Below are 26863 nucleotides of genomic sequence, written 5' to 3' on the forward strand. Positions count from 1 at the left end.
TGAACTAGAACTGAACTAGAACTGAACTAGAACTGAACTAGAACTGAACTAGAACTGAACTAGAACTGAACTAGAACTGAACTAGAACTGAACTAGAACTGAACTAGAACTGAACTAGAACTGAACTAGAACTGAACTAGAACTGAACTAGAACTGAACTAGAACTGAACTAGAACTGAACTAGAACTGAACTAGAACTGAACTAGAACTGAACTAGAACTGAACTAGAACTGAACTAGAACTAAACTGAACTAGAACTGAACTAGAACTGAACTAGAACTGAACTAGAACTGAACTAGAACTGAACTAGAACTGAACTAGAACTGAACTAGAACTGAACTAGAACTCAACTAGAACTGAACTAGAACTGAACTGAACTAGAACTGAACTAGAGCTGAACTAGAACTAAACTAGAACTGAACTAGAACCGAACTAGAACTGAAGTAGATATAATTACGAAGATCTTAAAATATCAAAAATATCCTTTAACTTCAACCGTCTAATAAGTCATTGGTGTTACAAACATATACATACATACATATAATTTAATGAACTTTAAATATTTTATGAATTCAATACAATTTGATTAAATTTCTTCATTATTATTTTCTTTACTCTTATTATTGTTGCTTTTGTTATTGTTTAATGCTAATGTTTGTTGCTGCTTTATGTACTGTGTACTCTAGATATTTTATTAGTTTTATTTTTTGACTTTGAATTTTTATCTTTATACGCTTGTTTTTGTCTTTAAATTTGTTATATTTAAGTTTTTTCATTTTTATTTATATTCCTCTGTATAAGTAAATGCCATCATCTCTTTTGTATTTATTGTTGTTGGTTGCTGTATTTGTATTGTTGTCACTGTTGCTTATATGATGTATTTTTTTTTTGTTGTTGTTGGTTGTTTACAATGTCTGTTGTTGTTTTTTATTTTAGAATTTATGGTAGAATTTACATGGCAATATTTATAGAATTGCCAGATGGTAGAGTATTGCTAGGGGCTGGTGCAGCAGCCGCTGCTGCTTTAGCTGCTGCCAATGCTGTTTCATCCTCCTCTCGGTCGCGATCCCTTTTGGCTATAACTTGTGCGGTGTTGGCGGCTGTTTGTATTGTTTCAGCATCGTTTGACTTTAAGAAATATGTTATTAAGTCAATGGGCAAGGGAAAAACAATTGTTGAATTCTTTTCGGCCGAAATAGCACTAAGAGTCTAAAGAAAATATAAAGAAATTAATTAGTGATTTCAAAAAAAAATAGAAGGATAAAAGAGAGAAAAGAGCCTACCTGTAAATAACGCAATTGCAAAGCGGCAGGTGAATCACCAATTACTTCGGATGCTTCTCTTAAGGCTCGAGAAGCTTTCTGTTCACCCTCGGCAGCTATAACCTTAGCACGAGCTTCTCGAGCTGCCTCAGCCTCTGCAGCCATGGCTCTTTGTAGTTGGACGGGTAAACGTACATCTTTGCTGTTTACGTTGACATCAACATGAAATAAGAAGAAAGCAAATGACAAGATTTCATTAAATTTTATATGTTAATTAATGATACTTCAAGACCCTGAAATTTTCCATTTAATAACATTTGCTTTCTTATAACTTAAGAGGTTTATCTTTCTCGTTTTTTATTTCTGTTGAAGAAAGCAAGAAAATCAATATTATATGACCTCCTCTGACATGACTTAATCATGTTGTATTTAATTTATCAAATAATATAAACATTTTGAAACGACATCGCCGTCATCATCATCAACACCATCAGCATCAGATTCACTTGCCCGCACACGCATACAATGAAATATTTGTCAGTGATTTTGAAAAAAAAAAAAATCAAATATGGTTACAACGACTTAATGGCCTACTTTTCGTCGACGACTGAAAGACGGAGTGAGAGTGATATTTTCTGTATTTTTTCGCACTTGGCACAGATTGGCTTAAGTGGTTACTTGAGCTTTAAAAGGTTCGCCAAACAACAACATCATTATTGTCGCTGTTGTCACATGAATTATATATGTATGTATATTAAAATGTTTGCATTTCCTTTTGTATGAACAGTGGAGGGTAAGAAGGAGGCAAAATTTTTTAATAAATTTTTTTAATTTTTTTATAAAAATTAATGATACACCAGATAAATCGAATTACATTTCCACATTGAGCCTTATATTGAATTGCTCACTGAAATCTGATATGGAAATTTGGTTTGAACTTGGCTGTTAATAAACCAGTTAAAGATTTTATACATTCTCTGCATGATCAATGCAACCGTAGGGTTTACAGCCAATCAACGTATCTTCAAAATAATATCCTGTATTTTCCACATAAGGTCCACATAAACAAGAGCCCACATGATAACTTCTTTATGTTAAAAAATTTACAACTGTTTTAATCACCACTGTACTGGTTTCCTTAATACAATTATAATATATGTTAAGTTCATATAAATTCGTGTATATATAAAAATTAAGTAATCTCCCCAAAATGATAATTAATTATTAAAACGGATGTAAGTGAAAGGTTTATTTATATAAATTTAAAGCAAGTCCTTTATAAACCACATTGTCGGTTAAGTATGTGTAATCCTTAAAATTAAACAAGTTTTATATTTGTACACACATTGTTGGGGTTAATAAAAGGTTGGCCAAAGGTAACAAAGGATTCCAAAATGCAAAACTCTGGAACATCAAGCATCGCTTGAACAAAGGCATAAAAAATTCACAATTATTTCGATAAACCTTACATATTTAAAATAAACGTTATTGTATAAACATCTTATTTATAAATCAGTTTATTATCCAAAGAGAAAATTATAGATAAATTTTATGAATTAAAGTTTCGATAATTTCTTTCACCATAAAAGAAAATAATCTCGCTCCTTTAAAGTACCTTAAAGAAAGTTAAGTTAATCTCGCTCCTTTAAAGTACCTTAAAGAAAGTTAAGTTAATCTCGCTCCTTTAAAGTACCTTAAAGAAAGTTAAGTTAGTTTGAAATTATGTACATATGTATATTACACCAGATCATGGAACTTTTGGAGAACCATTTATATAGCGATATCTAAAGTGAATTATGTGTAGTCCAATGATCAGCAACTAATGGAAGCAATTTTTTGGAAATTTCCAATCATTGCTCTTGAGAGATCTGATAAATGGAATTAGATCACCACCAATGTATTTGGATCTAATCTCGCAGAAAGCCTGGCTATGACACTGAAAGTATTGCAACGTTTTACTTTAGATTTAAGTAACCATATCTAATGATAAATTTTCGAACAGGCTCTATCTGATTCAATCTTTCATGGTTTTGCGCCACGTGAACTTCCTCAAGTCTCCTTCCCTTTATAGCAAATACATTCGCACTTCCATTGGCGAAAATTACCTATACGATGTAGTGTTTATAACTGGAAGAGTATTTACTTATGGATTCGTTAAGTAAAAAGGTCCTTAGTTTGTTAGTTAGTTAGTTAGTAGTTAGTTAGTTAGTTAGTTAGTTAGTTAGTTAGTTAGTTAGTTAGTTAGTTAGTTAGTTAGTTAGTTAGTAGTTAGTTAGTTAGTTAGTAGTTAGTTAGTTAGTTAGTTAGTTAGTTAGTTAGTTAGTTAGTTAGTTAGTTAGTTAGTATGTTAGTTAGTTAGTTAGTTAGTTAGTATGTTAGTTAGTTAGTTAGTTAGTTAGTTAGTTAGTTAGTTAGTTTAGTTAGTAGTTAGTTAGTTAGTTAGTTAGTAGTTAGTTAGTTAGTTAGTTAGTTAGTTAGTTAGTTAGTAGTTAGTTAGTTAGTTAGTAGTTAGTTAGTTAGTTAGTAGTTAGTTAGTTAGTTAGTTAGTTAGTTAGTTAGTTAGTTAGTTAGTTAGTTAGTTAGTTAGTTAGTTAGTAGTTAGTAGTTAGTTTAGTTAGTTAGTAGTAGTAGTTAGTTAGTTAGTTAGTTAGTTAGTTAGTTAGTTAGTTAGTTAGTTAGTTAGTTAGTTAGTTAGTTAGTTAGTTAGTTAGTAGTTAGTTAGTTAGTTAGTTAGTTAGTTAGTTAGTTAGTAGTTAGTTAGTTAGTTAGTAGTTAGTTAGTAGTTAGTTAGTTAGTTAGTAGTTAGTTAGTTAGTTAGTTAGTAGTTAGTTAGTTAGTTAGTTAGTAGTTAGTAGTTAGTTAGTAGTTAGTAGTTAGTAGTTAGTTAGTTAGTTAGTTAGTTAGTTAGTTAGTTAGTTAAGTGTTAGTTAGTTAGTTAGTTAGTTAGTTAGTTAGTAGTTAGTTAGTTAGTTAGTTAGTTAGTTAGAGTAGTTAGTTAGTTAGTTAGTTAGTTGTTAGTTAGTTAGTAGTTAGTTAGTTAGTTAGTTAGTTAGTTAGTTAGTTAGTTAGTTAGTTAGTTAGTTAGTTTAGTTGTTTGTTAGTTAGTTAGTTAGTTAGTTAGTTAGTAGTTAGTTAGTTAGTTAGTTAGTAGTTAGTAGTAGTTAGTTAGTTAGTTAGTTAGTTAGTAGTTAGTTAGTTAGTTAGTTAGTTAGTTAGTTAGTAGTTAGTTAGTTAGTTAGTTAGTTAGTTAAGTTAGTAGTTTTAGTTAGTTAGTAGTTAGTTAGTTAGTTAGTTAGTTAGTTAGTTAGTTAGTTAGTAGTTAGTTAGTTAGTTAGTGTTAGTTAGTTAGTTAGTTAGTTAGTTAGTTAGTTAGTTCGTTAGTTAGTTAGTTAGTTAGTTAGTTAGTTAGTTAGTTAGTTAGTTAGTTAGTTAGTTAGTTAGTAGTAGTTAGTCTAGTTATTCTGCCAATGTTGGGGTAGCTTAACACTTTTTATTACAAAAAAAATCTAAACCTAATAATTCCAAAATGCTGACAATTTCAAAAACACAGGCACATTGAATCACAAAACACGTGAAACCAAACGAAAATTGTTGTTTCATCATTTAAAGATGTTGCAGGTAAAATGTTTATTTATCTTCATATGTAGGTTACTATCTAAAATATTTATACATTCTTGATGTTGTATTTTTTTCTTTTTCTCTTTAATATTTTTTGTTGTTGCCATATAACTTACATTTCAACACGTTCCACTTTAATGCCCCAAGCATCAGTAGCTTCATCCAATTGTACCTGCAAATATACATATGCGAAAAAAATGAAATGAATGAACGAACAAATACAACAAACAAATACACAATTTCATCATAATGAAAGGAAAAATGTTTTAAATTTTACGGAGAAGTGTCATCTATTGTATTGTTCAAAATATAATTCAAACTTTTATATGTTTATATTTGTATGTGTCTAATGTTGCAGGTGTTTATAAAATGTATAAATGTATGTGTATGCAAGCGAAAGAAGGCTTTTTAAACAGCAGCAGCACCAGTTGTTGGCATGAGGAAGGTGAGAAATGACAAAATATTGTCATATTTATGACATGATTTTTTAGAAAACATTTTTGTTGATGCTGCCTGTTTGCGTGATGTTGCTGCTGTTGCTGTGTTGTTATCTTTTTTTCTTTATGAAATACACTGACGCCAACAACAACGGCAGCACATGACATATATTTATAAACTTATGTATATACCGAGAGTTGTGAACAACACAGATACACACAACACTCATATAAATTTAAAACTGGCATACAAATGTAAACATTGTAGAAAAATAAGCTTGGCTGGCATATATTTCATGCTTTTGTTCACCTGACTGAACTTAAATAGTTATTCACACTTAAATAACATACATAAATATATACAGGTATATATGTACATGCACTCACACTTATTTAAACATACGAAGTCTGTATGAAAAGTTCTTTTCTTTTTATAGAAATTGCCGGTAAATTTCGTTTTTGCACAAATTTCTTTTTATAGTAAATTTTCAATAAATTTTCTTTAGGCAATTTCTAATAAATTTTAAGTTTTTTAATAAATTTTAAGTTTTTCTTTTTTAAGTTTTCACGTTATAGAAAAAAATTCCATACATTTTCTCTTTATAGAAAATTTTTCCATAAAATGATAAATTCTATTTTTATAGAACATTAGACAACATTAGATAGACAACTATTTAATGTCTAAGAACTTTTCCGTTTGCCTTCGTTTGGAACATAAAGATTATTATTGTTGACGTAGCTGTTGTAGTATTTTTTTGTTGTTACCTGCATAGTGTCGGAAATTGTCATACGTTCACTTAGAATCTCGTGTAAATGCTGTGTGCCCATTGTGTTACGTAGAGTTGTTTGTGCCAATAGACGTGTAGAATGATGAGCATTTTCAACATTTGCTATGGAGACTGTTGCATTCGAAACTCGATAATAGACAACAGCATCCACTGACACAGTGACGCTGTCTTTTGTTAAGACCTAAAACAAGAAAAAGTAGGAAAATTTAAGAAATATTAAAAACTTGTAGTGAATGAATGTACATTTTTTCTAGTTTATTTCGTTTTGTCGTAATATAATCGTCAACAATGGAAAATGCATCGAAGAAAAAACTGCTGATATAGACAGTTTTGCTTAATTTTTACAAAACAATTTTTCTTAATTTTTTTCCTTGTTCTACCGCACAAGTACGTGTATTTTTTGGAGTAAAACAAATCATTTACAATGTTAGTTTTTTTTTTCATTTATTTTTTATTCCATGCGCCTTTTCTTCACAAATTTCATTAACTGAAGAAAACACCATGTTAGTGATAGTTTTAGGAAATACACTTGAATATTGCATTAGTCAAACAAAACGAAATTGAAAACGGCCTGTTAATTAATTTAATTTTTTTATTTGCATTTTTCCTATACTGACTCTTTGGCCAAACATTTTGGTTAAACATTAGCAAAGAGAACATTTTCGTAAATATTGACAAAATTTTTGGAAATAAAAACTAATTTGATTTGAGTCTCATGTTATGCTACGATTTCTTTTTACGTAACATACACATGAATAATTGAAGAAAATTGCTACATATTTTTAATAGTCCGAATGTAAGTTAAAAAACTAATATAAACAAGATTTCAGTTCTAGTTCAGTTCTAGTTCAGTTCTAGTTCTAGTTCAGTTCTTGTTCAGTTCAAGTTCAGTTCTAGTTCAGTTCTAGTTCAGTTCTAGTTCAGTTCTAGTTCAGTTCTAGTTCAGTTCTAGTTCAGTTCTAGTTCAGTTCTAGTTCAGTTCTAGTTCAGTTCTAGTTCAGTTCTAGTTCAGTTCTAGTTCAGTCTAGTTCAGTTCTAGTTCAGTTCTAGTTCAGTTCTAGTTCAGTTTAGTTCAGTTCTAGTTCAGTTCTAGTTCAGTTCTAGTTCAGTTCTAGTTCAGTTCTAGTTCAGTTTAGTTCAGTTCTAGTTCAGTTCTAGTTCAGTTCTAGTTCAGTTCTAGTTCAGTTCTAGTTCAGTTCTAGTTCAGTTCTAGTTCAGTTCTAGTTCAGTTCAGTTCAAGTTCAGTTCTAGTTCAGTTCTAGTTCAGTTCTAGTTCAGTTCTAGTTCAGTTCTAGTTCAGTTCTAGTTCAGTTCTAGTTCAGTTCTAGTTCAGTTCTAGTTCAGTTCTAGTTCAGTTCTAGTTCAGTTCTAGTTCAGTTCTAGTTCAGTTCTAGTTCAGTTCTAGTTCAGTTCTAGTTCAGTTCTAGTTCAGTTCTAGTTCAGTTCTAGTTCAGTTCTAGTTCAGTTCTAGTTCAGTTCTAGTTCAGTTCTAGTTCAGTTCTAGTTCAGTTCTAGTTCAGTTCTAGTTCAGTTCTAGTTCAGTTCTAGTTCAGTTCTAGTTCAGTTCTAGTTCAGTTCTAGTTCAGTTCTAGTTCAGTTCTAGTTCAGTTCTAGTTCAGTTCTAGTTCAGTTCTAGTTCAGTTCTAGTTCAGTTCTAGTTCAGTTCTAGTTCAGTTCTAGTTCAGTTCTAGTTCAGTTCTAGTTCAGTTCTAGTTCAGTTCTAGTTAAGTTCTAGTTCAGTTCGTTCAGTTCTAGTTCAGTTCTAGTTCAGTTCTAGTTCAGTTCTAGTTCAGTTCTAGTTCAGTTCTAGTTCAGTTCTAGTTCAGTTCTAGTTCAGTTCTAGTTCAGTTCTAGTTCAGTTCTAGTTCAGTTCTAGTTCAGTTCTAGTTCAGTTCTAGTTCAGTTCTAGTTCAGTTCTAGTTCAGTTCTAGTTCAGTTCTAGTTCAGTTCTAGTTCAGTTCTAGTTCAGTTCTAGTTCAGTTCTAGTTCAGTTCTAGTTCAGTTCTAGTTCAGTTCGTTTAGTCAGTTCTAGTTCAGTTCTAGTTCAGTTCTAGTTCAGTTCTAGTTCAGTTCTTCAGTTCAGTTCTAGTCAGTTTCTAGTTCAGTTCTAGTTCAGTTCTAGTTCAGTTCTAGTTCAGTTCTAGTTCAGTTCTAGTTCAGTTCTAGTTCAGTTCTAGTTCAGTTCTAGTTCAGTTCTAGTTCAGTTCTAGTTCAGTTCTAGTTCAGTTCTAGTTCAGTTCTAGCTTCAGTTCTAGTTCAGTTCTAGTTCAGTTCTAGTTCAGTTCTAGTTCAGTTCTAGTTCAGTTCTAGTTCAGTTCTAGTTCAGTTCTAGTTCAGTTCTAGTTCAGTTCTAGTTCAGTCTAGTTCAGTTCTAGTTTCAGTTCTAGTTTCAGTTCTAGTTCAGTTCTAGTTCAGTTCTAGTTCAGTTCTAGTCAGTTCTAGTTCAGTTCTAGTTCAGTTCTAGTTCAGTTCTAGTTCAGTTCTAGTTCAGTTCTAGTTCAGTTCTAGTTCAGTTCTATAGTTCAGTTCTAGTTCAGTTCTAGTTCAGTTCTAGTTCAGTTCTAGTCAGTTCTAGTCAGTTTTTCTAGTTCAGTTCTAGTTCAGTTCTAGTTCAGTTATAGTCAGTTCTAGTTCAGTTCTAGTTCAGTTCTAGTTCAGTTCTAGTTCAGTTCTAGTTCAGTTCTAGTTCAGTTCTAGTTCAGTTCTAGTTCAGTTCTAGTTCAGTTCTAGTTCAGTTCTAGTTCAGTTCTAGTTCAGTTCTAGTTCAGTTCTAGTTCAGTTCTAGTTCAGTTCTAGTTCAGTTCTAGTTCAGTTCTAGTTCAGTTCTAGTTCAGTTCTAGTTCAGTTCTAGTTCAGTTCTAGTTCAGTTCTAGTTCAGTTCTAGTTCATTCAGTTCAGTTCTAGTTCAGTTCTAGTTCAGTTCTAGTTCAGTTCTAGTTCAGTTCTAGTTCAGTTCTAGTTCAGTTCTAGTTCAGTTCTAGTTCAGTTCAGTTCTAGTTCAGTTCTAGTTCAGTTCAAGTTCAGTTCTAGTTCAGTTCTAGTTCAGTTCTAGTTCAGTTCTAGTTCAGTTCTAGTTCAGTTCTAGTTCAGTTCTAGTTCAGTTTAGTTCAGTTTAGTTCAGTTCTAGTTCAGTTCTAGTTCAGTTCTAGTTCAGTTCTGTTCGTTCTAGTTCAGTTCTAGTTCCAGTTCTAGTTCAGTTCTAGTTCAGTTCTAGTTCAGTTCTAGTTCAGTTCTAGTTCAGTTCTAAGTTCAGTTCTAGTTCAGGTTCATAGTTCAGTTTCTAGTTCAGTTATAGTTCAGTTCTAGTTCAGTTCTAGTTCATGTTTCATAGTTCAGTTTCTAGTTTCAGTTTCTAGTTCAGTTTTATAGTTCAGTTCTAGTTCAGTTCTAGTTCAAGTTCTCGGTTCAGGTTCTAGTTCAGTTATAGTTCAGTTCTTAGTTCAGTTCTATTCTCTAGTTTTCTATTTCAGTTCTAGTTTCAGTTCTTAGTTCAGGTTATCGTTCAGTTCTAGTTCAGTTCTAGGTTCAGTTCTAGTTCAGTTTCTAGTTCAGTTCTACAGTCCAGTTCTAGTTTCAGTTCTAGTTCAGTTCTAGTTCCGTTCTAGTTTCAGTTCTAGTTCAGTTCTAGTTTTCAGTTCTAGTTCAGTTCTTAGTTCAGTTCTAGTTCCGTTCTTAGTTCAGTTCTAGTTCAGTTCTAGTTCACGCTTCTAGTTCAGTTCTAGTTCAGTTCTAGTTCCAGTTTAGTTCGTTCCTAGTTCAGTTCCATAAAAGTCTTCATATACTTACAACTTAAACCACGTTATTCAAGAAAGTTGTCTTTTTTATAAAAATTATAAAATAAATTAATATTTGTAATTAAAATATTTAAGAATCTCAGTTATGCCGTAAAGCTATTTTGACTCTAATTACAAATAACGTCAGTACATTACTTACCTCTTGTGGTGGTACATCATAAGTTCTGGTACGTAAATCCACTCTGGCATAAGAATCTATACAAGGCAGTATGAAGAATATACCTAAAATTTAAACAAGACATAAATATAAATTACTAAATCATTGTAAATCCCTCTAAAGCTCTTACACAAATGACAAAACAAAATAGACCCCTACACAGACAGACTCTCATTAATTTTTAATAACAGAAATCAAAATTTGATTATAAGCTTTTAAAATACCTGGTCCTTTGGCACCACCCTGCATTAAACGACCCAAACGAAAGATAACTGCTCGTTCATATTCCTGGACCACCTATAAAATGGAAAAGAGCCAACTGAGACAATAGCAAAGAAAATGTTATTCCATTACAAAAGGCCAAAGCAGCCACGAGGTATAATTAATTTTATACTTAAATACAAATACTTACAGATAAATAGCGAGAAAATTAAATGAAAAAAAAACGTTTTTAAAAAATCCACTTTCATTTACCTTAAAGCAAACAAACAAACTGAAGGGTAACGTCAAAATGACCAGGACCACTGAGAGGCATATAAGAAGTTTGCCACAAGTTGAAGCCTTGTTATTCATATCTTCATTGACTGTGTTGAGATTGTCGTTTTAGATGTGGTTAATGTTGTTGTATGGCAAACAGCAGGAGGTAGGCAGAATAAAAAAAAAAATTGAAAAATAAAAAAATATAATTTAATCAAATTATGTGGTATTATATAAAAATGTATAGAGAAATCTTATTTAAACATTAGCTGCGGGTTTCCATTTGCTTTGTAAATATTTAAATTATACATTTTTTATACATTTTCCAATAAATTATGATAAATTGTTTTGCGGTCTTTTACAAATGTTTTGTGGCTTGTTATGTTATGTGTGAATATACAAATATTTATATACTAAACAATACAACAATACCATTCAGTTATTTATTTAAGGATCTTATTTAAATAAAAAAAATTATATTAGAATATTAAATGAATTGTATTGTCAACCAAACAGAAACATGCTTCAAATGACTGAGTGACATAACAACTGTTATCCTTTGGAATAAAATACAAAAAAATAAATAAATAGGAAAATGTATAAATAAACAAAAAATCAGCATGGAATCCTTTAAAACATATGGCTGTGACATTTTTTGCGACAAAATAATTTACTTATGAAACAACTTTTTTTCCACAGATTGAGTGAAATTGATTTTAAATAAATTTACATGGTGGGGCGTTTGAAAAAGGGATTTTGTGTAAATGAAGCCATTTTTGATTAATTTTTGTTTATGATTATAAATTGAAATTAATTTCTTTTGACATATTTCCTTTGAAAACTCTTATTTAAGTCTTTAAGCTACCACAACGATTTAGTTGTAATCTTTTTTATAATTATGAAACGAAATATTGTATTCCAACAAAAACTTAAATTGAAAAGTAAGGAGGTTAAAATGCTAAAATGTATCACTTTAAGTCATAATTAAACACGGTGATGACATTGGAGGTAAGTACTTACCACTCTCGCTTACAAATAGGGAGTTATGTAGGTACTTTAACGATTTGTTAAAAAATTAGTTAAATCAAATACCGAATAATTTATTAACAATTCTGTAGATTCCATGTTCAATATTATAAAAAACAGGTACGAGTGTTATATTCGGCTGTGCCGAATATGACATAAAAAGAATGATCTCCTATAAATACCAGGGTGATATTTGGAATATAACCTATGACAATTATGGACCGAGCTCTTTTGAAAACTTTTAAAAATAAAATATTTTTATAAAATTTTTAAACCGTGGACATATTTGGGCAGTATGGTCAATTATGGGTCGATTGCCATAAAATTTGATAGTAAGGTATCGGTTTCTATATACTCATTTGTTCCGACTTTCATCGCTCTACTTGTATTTTTAATTAAGTCATGAGTGTAATAGTAATTTCTTGAAGGAGGCCTTATATTATTTGGTAGAAAGGTTTTTGCTTGTAATAAACTGAAGGGGGCTTTACATGGGGGTAGGGTTAATTATGGACCGATCCTCATAAAATTTGATAGGGATAATTTGGCTTATATGGAACTTATTTATGTCGAATTTCAATTCAATAATCGTACCTTTAAAACAGATATGCCCATTATAGCTGTTTTTCGGGGTTCCTCTTGTATGGGAGATATCCGAAAAAGTGGACCGATATTGCCCATTTTCAATACCAAACAAACCTTACCTATATAGAATATTTTTGGTTCATTCCGTTCGGACTCTATCGTGCTTTCAACAGACAGATGGACAGACAGACAGACGGATGGACGGACATGGCTAGATCGTCTTAGAATTTAATAAGGACCCATAATATATATACTTTTGTGGGTCTATGAATAATATTTCGAAGTGTTACAAACTGAATGACTAAATCAATATACACCCCATGTTTTTTGATAGTGGGTATAAAAATCAATATATATCAGTTGTTTCTAGCTTTAATATTATAGAAAATTCAAACAATACCTTTTGAAGAATGAAAAAGTACTTAAATGTACCCTTTTATTGTTTCTTATAAAAAGTAACTTTAAAAGGACGAAAAATTACCAAAAAGTCCTTGTTTATAGTTTATCATTTACTCCAGGCTCTACACGCTTAATTTCATGTTTCTACTTTCAATATTATAGGAAAATCAAAATGTACCGGTTGAATAACAAAAAGTACCAAAAAATAATCCTTGGTTTTTACTCCCTTTTGGTACTTTTTTCCTTTCCATTGACGAAATAAGAATTATGTTCCAAAAAGTTTCAATATCTTAGTGGAAGACCATCAATAATTATTCATATGTATAAGACAACAAATAGTTTTACAAAAAAAAGTACCAAAAATAAGTAAAACGTCCGAATATCCAAAAAGTACTAAATTAATATTCATATTTTTTCGAATGAATTAAAAATTGTATTGCTATACTTACTGGTTTAAAAGATGGAGACAGGTGACGTAAAAAAGTACCAAAATACAGTTTTTACCCATTTATTATAATTAGTCTTTTACCCCTTTATTATACCCTAAATATTAGAATATCCAAAAATCTTGTCTTGGTGGATTTATTGTTGTGTTGTGATTTGTCCAAATTTCAACTTTCTAGCTTCAACTGTTTAGGCAGTGAGACAATGAATCAGTCAGTAACGTTAGAATTTGATATTTAGAACAATTTTGGAATATTTCTTATTTAAAGACAAATTATGGAAAATTACTAATTTATAAAAAAATTCCCACTTATAGAAGATTTTTAGAAAATTTTTCTTTTAAAAAACCATTTCATTTTTCTAGAAAATGTTTTAAATTTTCCTTCAAAAATAATTTTTTCCAATAGATTTTCAAAAAATTCCCTTTATAGATTATAGAAAATATTTTAGACATTTTTTTTATTTCAATAAAAAATATTTAAATATTTCACTGTTTTTTATAAATTTTTTTAAAATTTCACTTTTTATAGAAAATTTCCATTTTTTTTAATTTTTAATAAGGAATCAAAATATGTAACATATGTACGTATGAGTAATATGTATTTAACACTATGTAAATAAATATTAAGTATACGCCCATTACAGTTTTTATTCATTTGGGCAATTTCGTGTCAAGTGACCACCCAACCACCCACACAAATTTTCAGCTGTATGGTTCAAGAACTACCGGACTTAGAAGGGGTCAAAGTTGGACAATTAGGTCATACAGAGTTTTATTCAAATTAGTGTAACTTTTTACCTATTGGTCCTAGCAAAAATTGTCCAAAGGAGTTCAGAAAGCTATTTCTTCACTGTTTCCTGACCTACTATCCTGTAGTACTAACCTAGGTGCAAATTTCATCAAAATCGATTTTTTGAATTGGGTCACTTGACATGAAATTCCCCATTTGCATTAAAATCAGTTTTATACATTTTTGGAAATTTTTCATTTATAGAAAATTTTTGGAAAATTTCTCATTTATTGAACATTTTTCTCTTCAAAAAATTCTATTTTTAAAAAAATTTTTAAATTTTCTTTTAAAAAATAGTTTTATTCCAGAAGATTTTTAAAAATTCCTTTATATATAAGAATAATATTTGAAATTTTGCACATTTTTAACATTTTTTAAACATTTTTTATTTTTATAGAAAACTATAAAATATTTCCATTTTTTTAGAGAATTATTGAAAATTTCTCTTTTTTTAAGATAGAGTAAAATTTTTACTCTCTTTTAGAAATTTAAAAAAAAATTCACTTTTTTAAAGAAAATTTCCACTTTTAACAGAAAATTGAAAAAAATGAACTACTATGGGCTGACCGAACAAATAAGTAATAACTGTAAAATGTATAACAAATTTCGTATAAATCTCATAAAGATCCAAAATACATACAATTCAGTAAATTGCTAACGTATATATGTACGTATGAGTAATATGTATTTAAAAGTATGCAAATAAATATTAAGTATACGCGCATTACAATTTGTATTCACTTTCGATTCTTTGCGGTTTCTAAATATTAAAAAAAGAACATTGTTGTTATATAGTTTTCGAAGAAACAAAAAGAGTTTAAAAGTTACGCAATCTATTGCAAATCTTGTACTTTTAAGTTAAAATTCAATTTGAGTTTCTAATGAAAATCTGTTAATCTTGTGAAACTAAAGTTTTCGCATTAATTGCTGATGTTCAACTGAAAATCAGTTCTTCTACTATATTTTATAAAATATTCATTTCGTTTTAATAATTAAAAATTTATTGCAATTGAATTTTATAAACACTTCTACAAAACTCCACCTTTTTGTTTGAAATATTAATATAAGCAAAAAATTGATATTTGGTAATTTCCTGAAATAGGTGCAATTTTTGTAATTAAAACTTATTTTTAAAACGAAATTATATCCCAATGGAACTTGCAATTATTCACTTATAAAATGTAACAATTAAAATACCATTTGAAACTCCAAAAAAAAAAAAAAAAAAAAACACGCACACAAAACAATGTCATTGTTTTAAATTTGAAATTTTCTATACCTAAACACACACACACATATCTCAATGTACAAGTGTATACATAAACTTGATACCTTTTTTGTCTATCATCTCTATACAATAGAATTCAATTCAATTATAAACACATTATAAATAATATAAATGCAGCATGTGTTTTTCAACATGTCTCTGTAGGGCAATTTTTGTAATAATTCAAATACCATTTAAAATTTCTATATCCACCCACATAAACAATACTAAAAACAAAAGCAATGCATACATATATACACACACACACATAGTTGCATTTATATTATGCATTATGACTGTGGATGCAACAAGTTCTACTAATTCTTCGTTTATGAATGAGACTGAACACGGGAAAAAACACAGAAGAAAGAAAAAACACAAAAACAAATTTCTTTTTTAAATCACTCGTCACCAAAGGGGGCAGAATAAGAGGTGTTTACTATATATACATCCATTTTACCCGAACACATACACACTGTAATGCATGTTCTAGTTACAAAGTGTAAACTACTGCATACTTTACAATGTATGTAATGTTGAGATGTATGTAAGTATGTATTTAATGCATTGCGAAAATTTGTACTTAAAGTACATAAAACATTATATAGACTTACACACATACATATGTACATATGTATGAATATACGAATACATGTAAATATGTGAGTTGTTAAATAATTTAAACAATGGCTGGTGAGTGCTAATGCTGATACATGAACCCGTTTTTTTCACATCAAATTTCCTCACCTTACTACCCACCTCTCCTCTTTTTTCTTTATCAGTGTAACAGAAACATTTCTGAAATTGTAAGAGAAAATACTACAGCAACAACAAAAACAAAACCAACGGAATTCATTGCGGAATGTTTTGGTAACTTTAAGTCATGTTCAAACAATGAGGGCACAAGTACATTTTTGTGTGTGCATTACAAGAAATACTATGTATAAAAAGGAAAACAAAAATTGATGTAAAAACTATTTTTCATTAAACACAAACACACTATCTCTCACTATAGATGTAAGCACACTTTGACGTATGTATGTGACGGGTGTTTGTTTTTCATCATCATGTAATTTGAGAATTAGACATTACAGGCTTAAGGTAATATTTTTGGTGAGAATTTAAAGGGTTTTTTATACAGTTCTTATTGTAAGTAGGATACATTTAGTGAAGCAAGGGTCTTTAAAGTAATCATGTAAATACGTATGTTTTCTTTAGATCAATATTGAACCGAACAGTCGAAGTTAAGGTCTGGGTTTGAAGATCAGGCCGATAGCTGTTGTTCGACTTTCTCACTCGAACTTGTTCAAGTGGAAGTTTGTCAAGCAATAACTTTGTTTGAGAGTTGTGGAGATATTATACATCCTGGTGGAGAACATTTAAGCTCAAGCTTTACATTTAACTTTTTGGATTACCATTCATACCCGCACTTTGTTTCTACTTTAAAATGAGAACTTTTAACTTTTTTTGAACCATTTGTTTTTTGGAAACAAAGAGCAAAGAACTGCTCATCATTTGAGGCCAAATCGATTCAAGTCAAATTCGGATATCCAGTTCTGAAGTAATTTTATCATAAAACGAACGATCAGAACAAATAGTAGTCAGACGTAGCAAGACCATAAGGCGGACGAAGTAATCACTTCTGTCTATCTTCTATTGTTTATAACAGGTATTTATACATGTGGCAGAGCGTTGTCACGATGATTTTATGTGTGGTAGCAAACGAATCATTTGCATTCGGTACAGATTCGCTGTGATGGTCGGACATGATTTCAGCAGGACACCTTAGTCATATAAAGTACTGTAGCTTAGCGCCAAGAATATTTGGCTTTGGTCTAGATTTTTCTGGTTTGCATAGCTTCTCATACGTTTTCTTCACTTCGAGCTATTGCAATGGATCCATTTTTCATTGCAAGAAATATTTTGGTACAATAATGCAAATAAGCAGCATTTTGGACATGGTCTTTAAAGGTCTCTCAGCTTCAATTCGTTTGGTACCCGATTTTAAGCTTTGAAATGAGTTCTACGGCTTGCAAACTTTTTGAAATGATACTTGAAGAGTTTGACAACATCTACATGTAGTAATTACTCAGATTCTAAACCGGTCGGAACGGTCTTTGTCTACCGTTTCAAGTCAACACCTTTAAGCAGCGCAAACCATCTCACTCATGTTGAAACCGGTGTTGGAACTCATTCACCAAAAGTTTCGCTGAGCAATTGATGTGCTTCAAAGGTACTTTTATGAAATTAAAGGAAAATAAGTTCCGAATCTTATATACCTTTCACCATAGTGCGATCAAAAAAAAAATCTACAGACGGATATGGCTTAATCGACTACGGTATTTATAAGTTTCCAGGATATATATCATTTATAGGATCGTAAAAATACAAAAGCAATGACTTGGTGGAGGAAGAATTCTACCGGAACTACAAACTGTTGGTGATCAAAAGTATCCTGTCTTTTCTTGAAAAGATTTGATATGGGTTCGAACCAAATAACCACATAATCTGGTACCACAGCAAACCGGTAGTCCGCAGGGCAGATAACAGGTGTGCACATGATGGCTGTACTTTAAACCCAAATTTATAGTTTATAATTCGCGAGAAGTTCGGTGCTGTTGCCGAGAAAACAGATAGAGGACCCCCGGTGAATGTTTCCTTAATGAAAGAACCTCATTTTGGTGTATTGAAATCCCGGGCTAAAGAGGTGCTAACAGTACCTCTAGTCTGTCGGGACTATAAACTGGTGACATTTCACTCCCTGGCTAGTCCTTGGATGATTTGACACAGGGTTTAACCAGAGCACCACAAAATCTGTTACTACTGGTAGCCAGTTGCCCACAGGACTTGTCCTGGCTGGTCAGTTGGTTGAGGTTCCTTCGGGATCCACGTAGCTGTGGTTTATACCCAATTTCACGGGAAGTAGGTGCTTGTTTAAAAGATTTATACACGATGAAATATAGATTTTCGGGATTAGTGTCTGTTACCGCTCCTATGTATTTTCTAGGAATGCTATAAACCACAGAGCAAGGCTGTTCGATGTACCATCTGATACTTGTATCTGATGGATTAGACGGATTCTGAGTTTATCCGAGGTTAATCGAATGGATAGAAGGTCGGAGTGACGGAGGAGATGGTGAGATAAACCAAGATTTTGCGAAATGGTCTGAGATGTGGCTGAGTTAATCTTTAATTTATCAGTAGTTTTCCTTCATAGTTGAGTGTGTTGGAGTTTACTCTAAAACATGTTCAACTTATCATAGCAGGTCTTTCTGGCCACTGAAATAAGTCTTGTCAATTAAAATGGATCCGTGTTTCGGACTACCAATTACATACCTTAGGTGCTGTTATCGAATCAACAGAGCCATCTTAGTAGTGTGGTTGGGATTGCACTGGCTGAGGTCAAGGAATGCACTGGGGTGAGTCTTAGATAATAAGAATGCTCTACGGATATGAGTGTTTGTTACAATATCAATCGGGTTTTATGTAGCGTTGTCTATTGACTCTAAACTTGTGATTGTCTTTTCCTTGTCGGGGTTAGATTTAGTTTGCTCATGACACATGTTATTCCCCAACGGTACTACTATGTCAAGAGGTTAGCTCAAGTACTTGAGCAAAGTGCACGTATACTGGACCGCAAATTCCATATACATAAATTGCCACCGATGTGTAAGAAGCACAATGGGACGGTGGTGAGTTGTTACAAAAGCTCACCCAGTGGTTTAAAAAGACCACCGTTTAATAGGTCAACACGGATGGTGTTCACGTAAAGCATTCGACATTAACTCCACAGAGGAGTGACTGTGGAACTAAGTGTTGGTTTTAAGTTAATATGATTTATAGGGGTATATGGAACTTACTCATGTTTCAATTATCAAAATAATTCTATCAAGCAAGTTTTGCACCTATCACCAAAATGATGATATCAATTATCAAATTTGTAAAAAAATTAAAAAAATACTTTTTTTTCCAAATAACGAATTAATCAGAACAATTAATATCAATAATTGAGACAAAATTTAATATTTATTAATTCATTAATTGTATAAATTAAATATTTAATAAAAATAAAATCTAATTTTTATTAACTTATTAATCAAATGAATTAGTTTGTTTGGTAGAAAATGTATTAAAAACCAATTAAGTTGATGATTAAAACAATCAAATTACTAATTGATTACTCACAATGTTAAAGGAATGCTTGACCTTTAACAATGCGTTGAGCATTTACAAAAAATATCACTTTATTATCAAATTTGAACATATAAAGTGTTTTATAAATTGTCAGGAAACTTGAATATTATATGCCTAAAATCGTATTGACTATTTAAGAATTATAAACATTGTTAGCATAAGAAATCAAAATAAAATATTTAAAAAAAAACTAAAATAGAAAAGTTGGCCAGAAAATTTTTTTCAATCAATTAAAAAACTAATTGAATTAATTAAAAATGTAATCAAATTTGTAAACTTAGGTTTTAAACAACGAGATAATTAAGACAAATAAAAAATTGCTTAAATTAAAATTAAAGAAAGAGAAAAACACGTTAATTGAAAATAAACTACTGATAATTTTTTCTGTGTACCTAGAGTAAGTGTGTCGTATGTTGTTTTCTATGAGTGTGTCGAATGAATGAAAAGTATATAGAAGTGATACCATTGAATTTTCCTTCCTTGTCCATATATGTTCACGGTTTAATTTGTTCATACAAAATTTACCACAGTGTGTTCTCTGTTTTTCACCTATCACCAAAATAATGATATCAATTACCAAATTTGGAAAAAAAATCTTTTTTTTTCGCATTAAAAAATTAATATCATTAATTAAGACAAAATCTAAAATTGATTAATTAATTAATTGTATAAATCAAATATTTAATAAAAATTAAATCAGATTTTTAATAATACCAAAAAATCTCACTTTAAACATTTTCTTCATTCACCGTACATCTTGCGTATGAGTGATATTTATTTTTAATTAAATAACAAGCATACATTGCATATTTATCAGATTTTTGTCATTGTTGTATGGCCCAACAATACAAATTCATGTCACATAATCACATTAACCATTTAAATATATAAAATATCTTTTATATAATACACATTTTTTTATTATATGAAGTATAATAATGAAATATTTTCCAATAAATCTTTATCATTTGTTGGATTTTAACCAATTATAATAATGTTCTTAATACACTTTATAGTATGTACTCATGTATATTGGCAATTTCCAACATTGATTTCTATAATAAACTAATAATCATTAATAAGTTATAGCATCCAAGCTAAAGTAGCCAATTAAGATTAAATGTTGCTTAAGTACATACATACTTGTATTTTATTACAATGTTTAATATGTATATGAAATTGAAAATAAATATTTATTTTCTTATATGGTGTAAATATTGATAAAACCATTTCGTTTTGAGATAAAATGTCTAACAATGAAATGTCTCATATTGTTGGTTATACATTCCTATATACGTTCATACAGTTAGACATTAAACCCTGTAACATGTGTCAAACAAACAAATACAAAATAAGAAAATGTTTAAATGTATTAGGATATTACATATGCCCCCTAAAAATTATTTTTAATGCATTATCATGTAATATTTGAGTTCATTAGGATGTAGTATAGGCAAATTAGAACTTTTTAATAGCTTTTAAATTACAGATTTCGATTGACTATATGTTAGCTGTAGATACAAAATAAAGTTATTTTCTTTTTAAGGGACAGGTCTATTTTTTATGTACATATGTAGTTTTTTATTATTATATGTTTTCGTACTACTATTTCATTGAACATATTGTTAAGATTAGATTTTCTTCTTTCTTGTTTCCAATTGATGTCCATCAAACAACAATAGTTTTATACTATAAAATGAAACAATTGGAGCAAATAAAATCTAATTGCATAAAGAATTTCTCAATTGATACAAAAAAAAAAACTTAACTTGGTTATTGTTAAAAAATACTTTAAATAAAATTGCTGATAAATAAGTAAGTATATAGTTAAGTAGCAAATTAATTAAAAGGAAGAAGGGTATAATTCCCTTCAACCTCGTGTTTGCTGTTATTTTATAATATAACTTTCATTAGTCAGGATACTCTTAAAGAGCGTGGTCTATTATGCTATGTCCGTCTGTCTTACGGCATGTCTGCTGAAATCAATTTTTTCAAAGACCTCAGATATTTTAAGGATCCATACTTTTAATGATCATAGACTTTTTTAACTTTAATATTTAAGATCAGCAAAATTAATCTATAAATAAATAACTTATGATCGAAATTCCGAAACAACCTATTAAATTGGGAAGATTTTGTAATCATTTTGCGAAGCGCAATAAAAACAGTTGGTTTGTTATACCCTACACCACTTTAGTGGGGAGGGTATATTGGATTTGTGCTGATGTTTGTAACATACAAAAATATTCGTCCTAGACCCACCTTAAAGTATACTAATCGGCTTATAATCGTTTTCTGAGTCGATTAAGCGATGTCCGTCCGTCCGTCTGGCTGGCTGGCTGTCCATGTAAACTTTGTGCGCAAGGTACAGGTCGCAATTTTCAAGATAATTGGATGAAATTTGGCATGCACGTTTTATTTGACCCAAGGACGATGCCTATTGAAAATGGTTGAAATCGGTCCATTATTTCACCTAGCCCCCATAGAACAGAACCCCCCGAAAAGGGCTTCTGAGCTCATAATTATGTTAAATATACAGATATATCGATAAAATACGGCACAACTAAGTTTTATAGAAGTCTTGGTGACCCTGCCAAATTTCATAAAGATCTGGCCCCATTTGACCCTAGCTCCCATACAAAGCCCTCTTCAGAAAATTACTTGAATGTCCCAAATTAACTTATAAACACAAATATCGCGATGAAATTCAGCACAATAAAATATTATATAAATATAAATATATTCACAAAATTTTATCGGGCTTGGTCCATATTTGCCCCTAGCCCCCATATAAAGCCTCTTTCAGAAAATTAGTTTTTCATCCATAAATTGCTTAAATGTATCGGAAATGGAATATTGAAGATAAATGCTTTATTATGAAAAATAAATCACATATAATATTCATAAATGGTGTAGGGTATCATATGGTCGGCCACGCCCGACTATACTTTCTTACTTGTTTTTATTTTATACAAGATTTGTTACAATTACATTTGTAGTTTTGTGCCGATGTAAGTAATACATGGAAATATTAGCTCAGAATCATTTTCTGAATCAATTTAGCTATGTCCGTCCGTCTGTCTGTCCATGTAAATCTTGTAATCAAACTACAGGTTACAATTTTTAAAGATAATTTGATAAAATTTGACAAATATGAGCAAATATCAAAGTTTTTCAATTCCTTTGAAATTGAACTAAATTGTTAATAACTGTGGTAAAAATAAAATATCAAATAAATTCTTTACAGGATTATATACACAAGACTTCCAGCCTAAAAATTGCAAAATTGTAAAACTCTAGGTCTTCCTTTCTAAACGTAATCGGTTTTGGATGTTGTTCACCTTCTTTTTATGTTTTTGTCCACAGTTGTAAACTTTTGGATACTATTCGTTCTTGTATTAACTAAAAACACTTGGGAGATAAATTCTTTACAATCTTATCCGTGTGACATCACTTTACGTATTAGAACTTGGATGTTGAAATTTGTCGCCAGGTTTTCGATCAAAATGATTAAAGCGAACGGATTCATCACGTGTTAGGGTCTGTTTATATTCACACAAAATATTTTGAATGTGCCATTAAAAAATTTTGTTGATTTTTTTTTTAACTCTAAAATTAAAAAACTTTGATAATTGCTCATATGTATACCATAAATATACCCTCATAACTTCTCATCTTCGTGAGAAGATATAAGCTTCTCATTCCGTTTGTAATTTCCACAATATAATGTCCGATCCTATGTATATTCTGTATCCTTATAGACAGAAGAGTCGATTAAGCCATGTCGGTCTTTCTGTTTGTCTCTCTGTCTGTCTTTCTGTCTATCCGTCTGTCTGTTTGTTAGTCTGTCTGTCTGTCCGTCTGCCTGTTTAAATCAATTTTCTGAAGACCCCAGATATCTGCGGGATCCAATATGCTTTCGAGAGGTCTGCTTTTTAAAATATAACAAAATCCGAGACAACATCTGAAAATTTCATAAAAAAAAAGAAATTTTTTTGCATGCTTTGATAAAAAAAAGCAACATTGCTTATTAGAAGAAAACGTATGTTTGGATGTGTGTTGGTTGCATTGCTTTGTGTATTTTGTTATTGTTTGTGTTTTGTTTAGCATTCTTGTTGTTCTATTGCTAAAGCTATGGTAGAGTTGGGAAAAATGAAATATATTGAAATTTTATAAAATTAATCACTTTTTAAATACACTATAGTGAAGAGTATATAAGATTCGGCAAATGCGAATATAGACTTTTAAATTGTATATAATCAGCTCTTATTCCCTTATAAAAGGACTTCAGAGTGTAATAGCTCTTCTTCAACTTAATTAAGTAGTTTTATGGCAACTTTTGTAAATTAATTGCTTAGTTTAAAGTCCAGTAGATCTACATATGTAATTATATCACTGACATTTTGTATTAACCATTATTAAGTAAATGTTTTGTAGGAGGTTAAGTCTAGACGTCATTAGGTAATTTTAACAGTCATTAGTCTTTAAAAAAATAATTATAACTTTTATTTTCATCACTATGTACATGAATGAAATACAAAAGTGCTGAAACACATTATGTATGTTAGAAAGGGAACTATAGCCAAAATTTCTTAAAGCTCTGACAGAAATCACAATACCTATTGCTTATTATACCCAACTCAACTGCAGTCTGGAGGGTATCTTTGTATAATAGAAAATTATGAAACACCCAACTAAGTCGATTAGTCATGTGCGTCTGATTTTAACCAACCTATAATTTTAAAGATAACTTGAAGAACACTGATTCTTGAATTTTTACAAGTTTACAACCTTAAATGTTAAAAATAAATATCTATACAATAGAATTTCCCGAGGAACTGCCTTTTTCTACCCACCATCAATAACGATGAGGGGGTTATATTGATTTTGTAATTCCGTTTGTAACACATAGAAATATTAGTCACAAATCTACAAAGATATATATATTTTGGGTCCTTGTTAAATTCTAAGATGACTTAGCAATGTCCGTCTATCTGTCTGTTGAAAACAAGATATGGTTCAAACAGGAAGAGATATGGAGATGACATTTTCCATATATAAGTTGTGTTTGGTATTGAAAATATGCAACATTGGTCTACATTTTCGCTTAACCCCCGGAAAAATAGTTTTAACAGTCATAACTGGTTTAAAACTACAAGTATAGCGATGGAATTCAACATGAGCAAGATTTGTTTGAACCAACATCGTTCTACAAAATTGTACTATGATCGGTTCATAATTGACCCTACCCGCCATATAAAGTTCCCTTCAGAAAATGACTTTAACGCTCATTATTGATTTAAAAATATGAGTACAGCGACGAATTTGGCTAAAATTTCTTTACCAAATTTTTATGAAGATCGGTCCATAACTCTACCCTCCATATACGGTTCTCTTCAGAAAATTACTTTAACACACATTAATGACTTAAAAAGGCGAGTATAACGATGGAATCTAATATAAACAAGGTTTATATGAACCAAAATCGAACAAAATTTTAAGCGGATCGCGCAATGATTAACTCTCCCCCAATAAGGTCGTCTTCAGAAAATAACTTTAACGTACATTATTCGCTTAAAAATACGAGTACAGCAATGAAATTCGACATAAACAAGTTTTACATAATATGAATTCTTTCTATAGACTTTGATTAGGATCGATCTTCAATTGATCCTACACCCATATAAGGTCAACATCAGAAAATAACTTTCACCCTTATTGCTGGCTCACAAATTCGAGAAGAGCGATAAAATTCCACTTAAACAACTTTCTATTAATTTGATGAGGATTTGTCGATAACTTACCCAACAGCTTATAAACAGTTTTCTTCAGAAAATTACTTTAAAGCACAAATTTGGGACTACAGCAATCAACATAACATGCAATTTCGTCATATGCATCACGAAAACTTAACTATTTGGTGTGATGTGGTCTGACCATCACCATCAAAGCAAATTTCTTTATAGATGAATGATAACCAATGATGTATGGTTTTAACAGCAAACTACTATATGCTACACTAATCATGTCAAATTGGACATTATGCTCGTGCTTATTTATCTCACATGTAGGTGATGTGATCGAACGATTTGATACAGTTCGAGTTTTCATTGTGGAATTTTTTATGTCGCAGATCATACAGACTGCAGGTGTCACAATATGTTATCGCTTTTCCAATTAGAAAAAAATGCCGATCATATCTCAAACTCACTTGGTTTTATTTACAAACATACGGCGAATGATAAATATTCAATTAAAAATAAATAACAATCATACGCACAGTAGTTCTATATGTAGTAATACTTAGACTTTATATTACAATCTGCTTCGTTGCTTAATTAGCCTACGTTTTCAAACAACTCCAATTAACTTAATAATTTATATTGTTATAAAATCAAAGTAATAATATTAATAAATCTTGTATGTGTTAGTGTAACCCATTTTATTATTTATCATTTTTATAAGAAGAAGAAGAAAAAAAATGTAAAACAGGACAACGGCATTCTTAGACTTACTTCTTTTATGATCTATAACAGAGATGGTGTCAGGCATATTGCTTTATGGTCTATTGCCTCTGGCGTATCCGTACAATGATGATGTTCAAGTCGTTGATGATGATGATGTGCGATAGCGATGGCTATGACGATTACGATGACGTCGATGAGTTCTGTTTTTTTTACTTATACAAATACTTTATACTTTATATCTATGTGTATGTATATGTGATAGATAGATAGTTAGATGATGGCAGTATAGTGAGTAAGGGTTTACAACTAATTAGCAACCATACAACACTTTCGTTTTGTTAGAACAAAATACAAAAATTTGTTTTTTTTTATTTTTTTCTGTTTGGTTTAGGTGTTTCTTTTTGTTATTTTACAAACAATTTTATGTGGCATTTAGAATACACAAACAATAAATCAAGAGTGCAAAATAAGAATACAATTAGCAGCAGCAACACCAGCAGCTCTAGTTAAAAATCGAGGTAAATTACACAGGAAATATAGCAATTAGATACTTTAATAAAATGGATGGATTATTTTGCTTTTTTTGCTTGGTTGTTTGGTTAATTGGTTTATTTTGATTAATTTAAAGGTTTTAACTTGCTAACTACTGGTTTGGTTTTTCTTTAAATTGTTTTTACTGGATTGCGTTTTTTTTTTTTTTTTTTTGGTATAAAACAACTTTAACTACATTAAGTTATTTAAGGGATTTAACTTTTGAGGCTACAAAAACAAATACTAAAACAATTTCATTTGATTTTTAAGGCTAAATCACACAATTTTAAAATACACAAACATTTTTGCACGCAATTTTGTGTAAACGAAACTTCTTTAGCTTAAATTTGCAGTTTTTTATTCTTTCGAAAATTTTCTTATGCTTGCGTTTCGTTTAAGAACTTATTTTTCTTGAGAATATTTTTCCACTTTTTTTTTTACTTATTTTGTTTTATTTTTCGCAATTTATATACACCACATGAAGTAGAACAACAACAACAATAACGAAAAATAAGTGAAAAAATACGGGGATTTCTTCTGGTTGTATTGTGGTTTCTGTTGTTTCTTGTTAGTTTTCTTTTAAACTTAATCAAACCGTTCTTATTCAGTTTACAAGTCCAACTGATACT

General features: G+C 30.4%; 1 protein-coding gene across 2 annotated transcripts; it reads right to left on the reverse strand.

Annotated features, from left to right (window-relative positions):
* Positions 1-368: 368 nt before the first annotated feature.
* LOC119603216 (band 7 protein AGAP004871-like) lies at positions 369-26863 on the reverse strand. 2 transcript variants are annotated; one of them, XM_037955186.1, is made up of 8 exons: positions 26536-26863; positions 10531-10640; positions 10281-10353; positions 10039-10121; positions 6083-6286; positions 4997-5052; positions 1284-1464; positions 369-1209 (listed from the first exon to the last, which is right to left on the reverse strand). In XM_037955186.1, the coding sequence occupies exons 2-8, from the start codon at positions 10627-10629 to the stop codon at positions 952-954; spliced, it is 954 nt and encodes a 317-aa protein (XP_037811114.1). In that variant the 5' UTR covers positions 10630-10640; positions 26536-26863; the 3' UTR covers positions 369-951. The 2 variants fall into 2 exon arrangements, with proteins under 2 accessions (XP_037811114.1, XP_037811113.1); XM_037955185.1 differs by having other exon boundaries at positions 25752-26863.

Source organism: Lucilia sericata, unplaced genomic scaffold, assembly GCF_015586225.1.
Source record: "Lucilia sericata isolate MDLA Ls3-8-SP2 unplaced genomic scaffold, ASM1558622v1 Contig000283F_arrow, whole genome shotgun sequence".
NCBI classification, from domain to species: domain Eukaryota; kingdom Metazoa; phylum Arthropoda; class Insecta; order Diptera; family Calliphoridae; genus Lucilia; species Lucilia sericata.